The sequence below is a fragment of the Haliotis rufescens genome, unplaced genomic scaffold (genome assembly GCF_023055435.1).
Source record: "Haliotis rufescens isolate VD_foot unplaced genomic scaffold, xgHalRufe1.0.p SCAF_10, whole genome shotgun sequence".
NCBI classification, from domain to species: Eukaryota; Metazoa; Mollusca; class Gastropoda; order Lepetellida; family Haliotidae; genus Haliotis; species Haliotis rufescens.
The window spans coordinates 10,867,886-10,880,507 of NW_025963780.1; the positions used below are offsets into that span (position 1 = coordinate 10,867,886).

The 12,622-nt window shown below is 41.1% G+C and overlaps 1 protein-coding gene across 2 annotated transcripts in view; it reads left to right on the plus strand.

Moving 5' to 3' along the window:
* The window catches only part of LOC124145337 (serine/threonine-protein phosphatase 6 regulatory ankyrin repeat subunit A-like), a 40,986-nt gene that overhangs the window by 19,592 nt on the left and 8,772 nt on the right, over positions 1–12,622 (plus strand). For both annotated transcript variants that reach the window (XM_048386855.1, XM_048386845.1), the window contains exons 14-27: positions 297–362; positions 885–960; positions 1,138–1,263; positions 1,675–1,762; positions 1,923–2,040; positions 2,910–3,050; positions 3,381–3,447; positions 4,291–4,378; positions 5,195–5,278; positions 5,608–5,753; positions 10,005–10,084; positions 10,584–10,666; positions 11,475–11,566; positions 11,884–12,027. In XM_048386855.1, coding sequence (XP_048242812.1) covers positions 297–362; positions 885–960; positions 1,138–1,263; positions 1,675–1,762; positions 1,923–2,040; positions 2,910–3,050; positions 3,381–3,447; positions 4,291–4,378; positions 5,195–5,278; positions 5,608–5,753; positions 10,005–10,084; positions 10,584–10,666; positions 11,475–11,566; positions 11,884–12,027 — 1,399 coding nt within the window. The remainder of the gene's footprint in view (positions 1–296; positions 363–884; positions 961–1,137; positions 1,264–1,674; positions 1,763–1,922; positions 2,041–2,909; positions 3,051–3,380; positions 3,448–4,290; positions 4,379–5,194; positions 5,279–5,607; positions 5,754–10,004; positions 10,085–10,583; positions 10,667–11,474; positions 11,567–11,883; positions 12,028–12,622) is intronic.

Consider the following 12,622-nt stretch of genomic DNA (forward strand, 5'->3'; position numbering starts at 1 on the left):
GCAAGTACCTTAGGAGTTGACTCAAAATATGTGTCCAATGTTTGTTGTAAGATGTCCTGAAATACAGATAGTGTTACCACAATATGGGAGGGATAGTAACTTTCACCAGTGTCGGATCATCATCATTCCTTGATGACAAACATGAAACCTCCACTTGGGAATTCAGGGCAGGCCGACCCCTGATTTACAAGCAGCTGGGACATTGCTTAAAAAGCAGTTTGCTTGTTCAAGCAATACAACAGTCCTGTGTACTGTGTTCTGTAAGTTGTGAGATTTATCATCTGTGTTGTTCCCAGCTTCTGGATGCCGCAGCGACAGACTTGTTACGGAGCGGGGCAGCATACTCTCCCGGACATTTGTCGGTGAGTTGCTTTACCTGGTGTCATTATGTGTTGGTAGTGTGGAGGTCTCCTTGTCGTTACCTGATTCAAACACAAGAGCAGAAATCCACAAGGAACCCTAAATAACACTGAATATGGCTATTCTGCTACATTTCTCAGGAGGTTAAATGGAGAAATAGACTCAAAATGAATGATTGCACAATACAAAATAATGATGTGGGCTCGTTTCCAACTATGTTTAGAATTTGTGACATTATTACCCCAGTGAAAAGATGAGTGTGCAATTAAATTACATTCTCTGCTCACTGAGGGAACCGGGTGGCAAAACTAAGTTTATGTTGATAATGCTACAGTCTCAGTTCCATGTGCTAAATCTATGTTTGTGCCAGGTTTTGTCTCAATAGTGGCTTGGAATCAATAATTAACGGAAATGAGACGTTCTGAACAATGTAAGATTTCATTCTCTAAGGCTTGGTAGGCATGTGACACAGTGCATTCAACACTGAAGTACAAGTGTATTTGTATACTGATGTTTGTTTTCAGTCGTACAGTGGTCATAATGAGGCTCTCCACGTGTTGCTAGGTTACATGATGAATCTTGATGTCAAGGACCAGGATGGTGAGTACATTTGACGGCCACAGAATATTTAGAAGTAGAGATGGTATATTGTCACTGCACTGAGAGTATGTATTTCACATAGCTACAACTTCCTGCTTACTGAACCGGGAATGTTTGCTCTTTCACATTTATATCTGTTTGTGATGTGGTTATGGAGTTTTGTTGTACATTTTTAAGGCCGGACCATGCTGGACTTGGCTTGTTTCCGTGGTAACACAGACTGTGTTGAGACGTTGTTGATACAAGGAGCCAAGATTCTTGTACATGACAACATCACACGGCGCACACCTCTACATGCTGCAGGTGAGTGTGGAGCTGGGCTATGCAAGACTGAAGAGAAAATAATCTGGTTGTAAATGATTTAAGTGCTTTCATATGTCTTGGATATAAATGTTGCTCATTCTTGGAAGATGAAGGGGAGGCAACTCAAGTGATGGGACAGTTTACTTTACCTGGTGTAAAATTGTAGCTTCACATAGAAGCAGAGTTAATGAATCAGTTGTTGGTTATATGATCAGATGGTAAATCGGTCAAATATCTGTAACTGTTGGATTCTGACCCCTGCTTTGATAATCGTCAAAAATTCAAATTTGCTGCCTGGAAGCCCCCCTGGAAATGCTGCACACCATTGTTGCAGTTTGATTCACCATGTTGAGCACGGGCTGTAAAGGAGACTTGAATTACCAGACCAATGTTTCGTCTTCTCTGTTTCAGCAACAAGTGGTCATACCAAGAGCCTTCACCTTCTGTTGGAGACGGCAGAAGACAGCAACATCGTCGACTGTACAGATATGTATGACCGGTCAGTAGATTCAGTGCACCATGAATAAGGTTGACTCAACAGCCATGGTTTTCAGGACTAAAAAACTACCACTTATTCCTGACTAGAAACTGAATATTCTGACAAGAAGTCAGGTGGCCTTTGTAATGTCATGTTGCATCCACATCCTTGTTTTGTATAGGACGCCGCTAATGATGGCGGTTGCAAATGGTCACCTTGATGCCTCCATCTACCTCATTAGGAACGGTGCCATCGTCAATGCTCGGGATCTAGATGGGAGAACAGCACTACACAGAGGGGTCAGTATGCACATATTAAAATCTACTTGAACTAAATTGCAGACGTTCTGCAAAATAATCATGTGTAGTTAGAATGTGTGTGTGCAGAATGATTATTTATATCTTTTAGAGATTGAGGCCTAGTTGGTTGCAAACACTTCATGCAGTATTATTTAAGAAATAAAATACTTGTGATAGTTATTTATTGTACAATATAAGATAGCTATGCTAATCGCAAAGAACAATGAAGAAACATGATTTATTTTACGATAAAGCATTGTTCTATTATGGCATTATTTCTTGAGATTCGAACAATTGCTTGCAACTTGATGACGTCATATATTGGACGTTAATTTTTAGGGAGGAGTGTCTCGTGAATTGTTCCCCATGGTATTTCCTGAACATTCTCACAATTCTCATGTTGATTATGTGTACCCTTTCTCACTAAACCGGTTGCCATATCTCACCTACATTTGGATGCTATCATTTGGCCATTGTGTTGATATGCGTAGCCCAGCTACTACATCTAAGGGGAACAACTCACTACCCTCTAAAAAATAACATCCAATTTACAACATCATCAAGTTAAAAGTGTATGTTCAAATCTCTTGAAATTATGTCATGATAGAACAATGCTTTATTGTGAAAAAAACCATGCCTTGTCCTTTGTTCTTCTTTGCGATTCATCACATAGCTATCTTGTATATGAGGATCAGGTGCTAGTACCTCCAGGCTGTTGAAAGGTATGTGACTCTACCGGCCACAATGCCTGCTCAGCATAGATGGTACTTGTAGGGAGGATCTTGCACTGTTCAACTGGAAGGGGAACGTAGGTGTAAGTCTAATCGTGTGTGTACGCTCCATGAATCTGTTGTTCCATCATGCTGCAGGCTGCCAATGGTCACGAGGAGTGTGTGGATGCACTGCTTCACCACGGGGCAGACATGTCTCTGAGGGACAACCTGGGACGGACGGCTGTACACATGGCAGCCATATGTGGCCATGTTGGCTTGCTTGGGTCCCTCCTTCTTGTAAGTGCTACACTGGTGCATGTTGCCATTAGCAGCTAGGAAATACGATCTTTTGTACCCACAGAAACAAGGACGACGTTATTACTTCTGTTAGATTGTTGTTGAAGTTTTAGCCAATTATTTCTTATACTTAAAAATAATACTTAAAGAATAAAATATAATTAATCAACAAGAGTAAATTCTTATTACTAGACTTATTGAATGGAAACAAAGGATCAACAAAAGTAAATTTTTTCTTCATTATCATTTATGCCAATCGGGATAATTTGCTGGATTTGAACATATCTCATCCTGCATGTTTAATTTAGGATGTTAAACTTTCTGTTACAGATGGGTCCTGTAGAAAAGTTAGAAGATACGAAAGGCTACACCCCTTTACATTTTAGTTGTTTTAATGGTGAGAATTTGTCAAGTTTTGGGCCAAGGGCACCATTTAGTATACACAGAAAAGTGTTCTCCCATGGCCACATGTTGATGGATGAATTGACTTTGCCAAACACTCTTGTGATAACTGCACTGGTTCTATGAGGCTAACACAGCAACAAAGGCAACATACTCCTCTGTTTGTGTGATCCACACTTACATGTCAGGCAGTGCTCGACATTAAAGCAGGTCCGAGTCTAGCATGTTTTCTTAAAGACCACTAAAATTAAATAAATGGTGGTCCGGTGGTCTAGTGTTATTTGGGTGCTGAACAAAGTAACTTAAGTTTGTACAACTTTTGACATCAACGATAGATTGAGTCTAAACTGTAAGCACCATGTGTCTAGTAGAGATCCAACAGGATCATGAGATTTTTTTAATTCTTTCATAACAGCCGCTGTGACAATGCTTGTCGTAAGAGGCGACTAACAGGATCGGGTGGTCAGACTCGCTGACTTGGATGATGCATGTCATTGTATCCCAATTGCGTGGAACGATGCACATGACATCAATCACTGGTTGTCTGGTCCAGACTTGATTATTTACAGACCGCCGTCATATAGCTGGAATATTGCTGAGTGTGGCGTTAAACAACAAGCAAACAAACAAACATTACGGCCCAAACTAAGTATTTTTCATTCATAAGAAATTGAGCAATTCAGTGAATGTTGGCTGAAGGCAGCGGTCGTAACATTTGAGCTGTAGTCATGGCAGCCTACTGACACTGTGAGCCTGGGAAACCAGTTATTGATAGCTTCGCTGACTGTGTGTTTGATGTTTGTGTTGACAGTGATACAATGGCGTCCTTGTGTTGCAGGTCATGATGGCTGTATAGAGTTGTTTTTTGAGCATGACCAGTACAAATATTTTACGGGAAACAGTTTCACTCCTCTCCACTGTGCTGTGTAAGTATTGCCTGCCTGTCTAATGGTCATGAGTAAGAGATGAAGAATAAGATTTAGATTTAGATTTAAACCAACCAACCTAAAAACACCCACACAAATGAGTGTTGTATACCTTGACTCTAACTTGCTAGGACTTCAGATTTGTTCATGTCTATGTCCATTGCTATCCCCTGGCATATAATTCCGGGGGATTTGGTCATCATTTGGTCTGTCTTTCTGTCTGTATTTTGTTTCCAAAGCATTACTTGAAAACCATGAAAGATTTTTCATCCAAACTTGGTACATGTTTAACCAGGGGCTGAAGTGGTGCCTTTTGCTATTGTGGGGGCCGGGGGGATTTGTCATCTTCTGCAGACTCTTGTGAAGATCCGGGTTAGAATAGGTCTTCAGCAACCCTTGCTTGCCGTAAATGGCGACTATGCTTGTCGTAAGAGGCGATTAACGGGATCAGGTTGTCAGGCTCGCTGACTTGGTTGATGCATGTCATCGGTTGCCAATTGCGTGGATCGACACTCATGATGTCAATCACTGGAATGTCTGGTTCAGACTCGATTATTTGCAGACCCCGTCATATAGCTGGAATATTGCTGAGTGTGGAGTTAAACGACAAACAAATATATAAATGTTATTTAGTGCAGAAGTAACTCCTCATCCACTTGTATGATACAAGACATCAAAACAAGCAAGAAAAAGACACCTCTTTCAAATGTTGCTTGTGGATACATTATAAGTTTTCACTAAAATGCACACATAGATATAGGACATTATGGTGATGTTTTAGGGTGTATTTTGAAAGAAGGTCTGGTTTTTTTTCAGGATAAATGGGAATGATGCTTGTACTGAATTGTTAATAGAGACGTTGGGCACTGAGGTGATCAACATCCAGGACTCCAAGGGCAGGTGAGGTGGACACAGGGCAAGCGGGGAATATTCATGTGTCAATGATAATAACTATGGCTGAGATACCAGATGTTCTTGAACATTCTGTGTTCTTGTGTATTGTCTGCTTCGGGAACAGCACTTGAAAGTATCTTTGGAATCTGTCCAATAATTTCTGATAACTCATGAACAAATCTTTGATACTTGGGTAGTTGACTTTGGAGAAGTCAACTTTCAACAAGATATTTCAGCAGCTGTGATGATAATGATTAGAATATTGGGACTACAGTGAATATGTCAGTGAAGATGGTGACAGTTTTTGTGATAAATGATTATTATTTGACTTGCAGGACCCCGCTGCACGCGGCAGCTTACTCAGAACAGGGAGAGTCCATTCAGATACTCCTTAGTCATAAGGCAGACGTCAACATGGCGGACTATGCAGGCAAGACGGCCATCATGTACGCTGCTATCAATGGAAATGCCAGCTCAGTAGGTGAGTATACGTAGAAGAAGTCTGAGGGGAAGTGGGGTTGGGAAACGTCCCTCATGCCTCCTGTTTGTCATGGCTGATGGTGTGCAGGGGTTGAAAAATTATTAAAAATGTTACTTGGCCAAGGGCAAGTATGACCAACATTCTCACTTGGCCTATTTTAAAATGTACTAGCCCAAAATCAAGCTAATAAATTCAGTAAAATGTTACTGCTGCAGAACTGAGAATAAGAGATACACCTGTCCTCCGTGGATTTCTGTAATAAAAGATTAAAACTAACCCTTTTGTCTCATTTATTTACCATGTTTCCATAATGGCAGGTCTTGGATCAAAATCTGAAAGTTTCTTTGAACCATGTGTCATAATTGTCAGTGTATGACAAAGTGTCTTTTGGTTTAGAGCTGTTCTGTGGTGAGTTTTAACTAGGTTCATGCTTGAAAACATTCTCTAACAAATAGACGTTCCTGGACTAACCACAAGCATGAGTTCAACAAGTTTACAGATATGTAAGAACTTGTCAGGTGTATTTTCAAGCAGCCGCTGGTATGTATCAAGAACTGGTCTGGTGCAGCCTTTCAGGTGCCCTTTTAGGTCAATAAATTCTTTGGACATTTGTTTTCTTTCCTCTCCTGAGAACAGTGCAGAGAAATGTTCCATCAGCTCAGACAGGTCGGTGCTACCATACACAGACAGGGGCTCTCTTTGAGTTGGCCATTCTGTGAAGTCAAACACAGAGAAATGCTTGAGAGGCTTCTGTTTGAAGCATGAAAATCTCTTATCTAAGTAGGTGATGATGCCATCAACAAGTGATATGAGGAATGTATCATCTTTAAAGATGACAGGGGGGCACACACCATTTAGCTTCACACCATCAAAAGAGGATTTCTCATGGTTGTACATTTTTTAAAAGTATTCCATACTCTCCCCTGCTCCAACAGGATCAATTTTACAGTTTAGGAGCTTCATGACAAGACCTTCAATTGCTGAAGGGACTTCCATAATGAGAAGGTCTTCCTTCTGGAAGACAAGAGATACCTCTGTGAGGATAGGAAGGATAGCAAGAAGGATGCACATAGTTTTCACAAATGAAACTGTCTTCATTTTCCTCAGCCATCCCTGACACTTGGCACTTTGATCTGATCTACCAGCGGCCACACTTTCAAAGTGATTGAGTATTGAGTGAAAGCTTATCTTCAGTGCTCTAACAGCTCGGATTTTGCTCGCAAGCCATCTCACCTGTTTCACATCAGACAGATTGGCAAGATCAGTATTGAATATGTCAGACACGGACTTGAGTTCCCTTCTCACTTTTGGACTATAATGGTAGAACTTAAAAACTTGTTTCAAGACATCTTCAAAATTTGACAGACTAGGAAGATGTTTGACAGCATCCAATACGGCAAGTTCAAGCTTATGTGCTACGCAATGCACTGGTACAACATGTTTTGCTTGTTTGCATATTTTTGCTGCTACACCACCTTTGCTGCCAAGCATGACTGCAGCACCATCAAAATTCACGGATACTAAACTAGGACCACTTGCTTCTGTAGTACTCAACAGATCATCAAAACAAATGTCAACTGATTCAACAGCTTTTCTAATTCCATCAAGCACACCATCAGCATGACATTGTTCGAGAGGTACTGTTCCTGCATGGAAGGATACTGGTTGACCATGGCTTACATATCTCATAAAGACAGTTTCTTGTTCCAAGATGGCACTGTCAGTGCTTCCATCACTTAAAATTGTCACAAATCTCGCTTTCTTCAGTTCGGGAATAAATTCCTTCTGGAGAGAACATGCATTGATAAACTCGCGTGCACCTGCAATGTTCCTATACTTGCTCCCAATGTCAACACCAACACAGTCAAGTAGGTCCAAATTAAACTCAAAATCACTGAGCGGTTTCCCCCGGTAAGCAACATGGAATGCAGTAATGAATAATTTTTCCAACTTCTGCATTGTCTGTTTGTCACTGTTTTGTAAGGCTTTCACAATAGGACTCACATTGTCAGTGCTACATGTGTGCCCAGACAAAGGCATGGTCACATCGCAGCTGCCGCTGGTACTTGCTGTACTTCGACATTGAGCGTCTCTCTCATATGACATACCCTCCAAATGTGCATCTGATGTATCGTGACTTTTCAAATACTCAATTCTGAAATTTGAACATCCATCAATAAAAGTTCTCTTACGATTGCAAGCGTGTATGTTTGGGTACTTGGAACAAATGGTGCACTTCATGACTTTCGCTGTGTCATCATACGCAACCCAAGGAAACTGGTCTTTCCACCCAGCGATGAATGTTCGTTTTCGTTTACATTCATCATACTTCTTATTCTTGGCCGATATACAACTTTCGGAATTTCCCTCTGTCTTCCTTTTAAGGTCGTCCCCACCGCCAAAGAAACTTAAAATAGACCTCTGAGACATGATCGGCCATGTGCGGTACTGGCAATATAAATTGTTATTGCAGATACCCCTCTAGGTGCTAATGAGGCAAAGGGGAGGCTACTCTGTCCTTTACTAGCTTACTCATTTGAAACAAAAGACTGCAGATTTACTTACAGTGATCCCTCGCTATTGCACTCTTCAATATAGCGCTAACTCGGTTATTGTGTGCGGTAACACATGGCTCCCAAAACTTATATACACTTTTAGTAAACTCAAGTCACTGACACGACGTCATTTCCCCATCGCAAAAACATTACCACCTGCACGCAACACCAGAAATACCAATCAACAAATTCCGCAATTAAATCCTATTATTACACTATCTGGTTATAAAAAAACCACATGTTTGTACCTTGACATATGTTTGTAGCATATTTTATTAATTTTATTTAAAATTTCATTAGTACAGTTAAGATCAATTTTGCCGAAATCGTGCGTAAAGAGGTCGATAGATCGCACAACTCGCCGTTATTTACAGCAACCACGGTCAGGTTATCGCTATTGACGCCTTGAAATGAACTTTAGTTGACAACGAAAAGAAACCCATATTAAATAAATGCCATACTTTCACTCGTTAAAAGTCACATTTGTTGTAGTTTGACAAAATTACATTTCATCAAAGCTAGGCCTAACAAAGCATCTAAAGTCGGAAAATGTTTCAACCTTGCATTACAATTTCCAAGAAATTCCATTTCCAAGAAGCATGTGCCATATATGGAAGTGTTACTACGATTTAACAAGGAAACAAGCCTGGTTCTCGTTGTTGACCTGCCTGACATCGAAATGTATTAATCCCATTGGTTGACTGGCGTAGCTGTATGCAAATTACATTGTCAGTCTGGGACACTAACAAAATATTAGCCAATCAAATACCGTAACATGATCACATGATTACATTCGCGTGAAACTTGACCCAGTTCATTTTGTGTGCTCTACTTGTCCACGGGCATGCTAAAAAAACGTGTATTACACGCCCGACATCTAAACCTTACTTGGCACGGGCGTCGGGCAATGGTATTTTTCAACCCCTGGTGTGTGAATGTCCCACATTTGGTGTGGTTTGTTGCTCATGGTTTCAGCTATAGTTTTTCTGTCTCCCCGAGGCAAGCGTGTCCAATAGCCTATATCAAAGCCTAGTTTCTATCCTTGCCTCATCAAGGCCACTTTTCTTGGATCAACCCTGGCGCCATCTCGTGTCTTGCAATGAAAACGGGATATCTAATCAGGTCTCTGTTCTTATTACGTATAGCTTCACAAAGATGGCGAAAACCATAGCTGACGACCTAGTCGATCAGATAACGAAAACATTTGCGATTTCATAGGCAGTCGTTGGGGGGTTTAAAGGATGAAAAAGACATATTCCTGTCAACAGACACGTAGCGGTAAACCACGTTCATACGAAGATGTACCAGCCGTGGATGTTGATTTTGAGAAACGTTCTCTGATTGGACGATCGATATGTGTGATAGTCCAATCATATTTAGCACAGGAAAGTGGGCTTGATATGGCAAGGCTGGAAACAAGACTTTGAAAAAAATGCTAGTGGACGCTCTTGCCTCGGGAAGATGATATTTTTCCGGCCTCAGATTAATTTACGTTCTATTGTTATGTAACTAGAATATTGCTGACCATTAAACATGCTCCCTCACTCTCTCTCACTACTTGCTGTGCAGTGTCAGGTTTAGCTTCTTGTAGGTTAGTATGCCAGAATTACTCTGATAAAGATCCCAAGCATGGGGTTCTATGTTGATTTAACCCACCTCACTCACTCACTCATACACCACAGTTATTCTGTTACAGAGCTGTTGCTGGAGAGTGGTGCTGAACTTACTGCCTCTGACATCGAGAGAAACTCACCGCTGCATCATGCCTGCTTCAATGTACGTGGTCATATTGTTCTGTACTTAATACTCAATGACAACAGCGAGAGGATGTATTTCTCCTTATTTCCCTTGGAAGTGCTTCATTAAAAATGTTCATTGTTTCTCCAAAGTAATGAGCCCTCAGAGGTGCCGGGATCTGCTGTTTGTTGGGGAGAAGCCCTGATTATGACCCTTGGTATGTCATCGCCCACTCTTGGGTAGACCCTAGCGTGGTAACCTCTCGACCTGCGTCACAGCGTCTTCCTGCCACGTTCAGCTGATCTGCCTGAGATACTGTTTGTGGGGGAGAAGCCCTGATTATGACCCTTGGTATGTCATCGCCCACTCTTGGGTAGACCCCTGGCATGGTAACCTCTCGACCTGCGTCACAGCGTCTTCCTGCCACTTTCAGCTGATCAGCCTGAGATACTGGTGCTGTACAATTCCTGAAGATTTTGCACAAAGACACGGTGTCATCTAGCTACAGCATTATGTGACATGCCATTGTGTGTTTCAGGCAAAAGAGGATGTCGCTCTGTTGTTGTTGGATAAGATAGAAGACTCCACAACTGTAAATATGGCAAACTCTGAACTCAAAACGTAAGTTTCTTCATAATTAGAATAATATGCCAGAAGTTCAGTGTGAAATATAAGGAGATTCTGAAAAAAATACAAGTGATATGTTAGAATGTTTTGTAAGAGTAGAACAGGATTTATGCATGCCTGCTTTGAATGCATGGTGAAATGTTGAAAAGTATAGGCAAGGACAACTTGAGTCCTGATTGGGAAGAGCCCCACATTGCATTGTAACTGCCCCTAGTGGAAGGCCCAGAAGAGGTCACCAGCACCCAATTCTTGTTGTAAAATAAGGGTAGAACCATCACTATCTATGTCCATGTGTGAGCAGTTAGAAGCCGCTGGCATTTGGTTTGCTGGCAGGCATTTCAAACACTGTGTATGAGTTATGTTAGTTGTATGTGAAGGTTGCGTTGTGGCCCTGATTTATGTCAGTGTGTGACCTGGCTGATCATGTGATATAGCCATGTGGATCTAGATAGTTGTTTGTGCAGTCAACAACGCGATTATACAGCTGAGAGGTAAAACATTCTCACATCCAGTCACTTGCCATTGCCAAGTGGTTAAAGTACTGTTGGAAATGCTAGAAAATACTTTTAGCCTACAACCGATCAACGTACCCGTGGTTTGAAGTATTTCAGTCACAAGGAGTTCTATCCACAATTTACAGATGAAAAAATATGAACGAAAACAGCAAGTTGATTTATTCTAAATCCAATTAGGGAAATCTGAAACAGACTATAGAAATATGTGTATGCGACTCCATTATAATCATAACTCCTCGTCACCCAGTACACTGTGATATGCTTCCTACTTGCTGTTGTCTCTGCAGGCCCCTGCACCTGGCTGCCAAGCAAGGGTTGGTTCCAGTGGTACAGGATCTCATATCAAAGGGTGCCAGTCTCCTGGCCTTGGATGAGAGTGGTGAGTAGCAGCCATCATTAGGGATAGGTATCAACACTTGCCTTGACGTGCCATACTGACCGACAGCTCCATGCTTTGAAGGGACAGAACAATCAGTTCAGAAGTCGACTGACATGGGTGTAGGTGTGAGGATATAGGTAGTGCAAGCCCACAAACTCACTCACGTATTTAAGTCAAATTTTGATTATTCACTCAGAAATAATAACAGTTGACTTTTTGAGAGTGTTGTGTGCGAATTGGCATCGAAGTTTGCTCATTTTGATAGATTTGTGTTCTTTGAGAATGCTGTGCCCTAACTGGGTTGTCTCCCTTTGCAGGCTACACTCCAGCGCTAGCATGTGCCCCCACAAACAGAGTGGCAGATTGTCTTTCCATAATTCTTGCCCACATGCCCTTTGGGGGCACACCAAACAACACGTTAAGTCGCTCCATCAGATACGATCATCAGACGACAGCTTTTGGTAAGTCTTATACTCATGCCCATCTGGGTAAGTTCAAATAAGTTGCTATATGTATAATGTCACGGCCATCATTTTGTCATATTCATGTGCCTTTTAATAAATGCCAGTACAGACCATGATCCAGCTACCAGCAGAAACGTTGTTTGTAATTACATTGAATTGCAGGTGGTGCATGTTAGTAGATTATGTCAAGGATCTGTAAATGATGAGTTCTGTAAATGATGTGTTGTGATGGTGGTTTTATTTTTCCAAGTGGAATATTTGTTTTGATATTTTGTGTGATAGATTTATCTATCATTTATCCACTATTTACATGCTTTACATTGTCTGGTTTTTATAATAAAAGGCAAGGGTATATGGCTATACCAAGAAATTACATCTGTCCACTGTCCTTCCAAGGACATTCTTTTGTGCAACCTATAACTTGAAAACTGCACAGATTCTTGTCAACTTGGTGAACACTGAATATACCTATAGGAGAGATGCAGTGTGAAACTTGATTTTAATATTTGGATTTTCTGAAACTCAGCTTTTTATTAATTTTTTTTACTTAGAATTTTTCACTTTAACATTTGTGCGACCTATGACTAGAAAA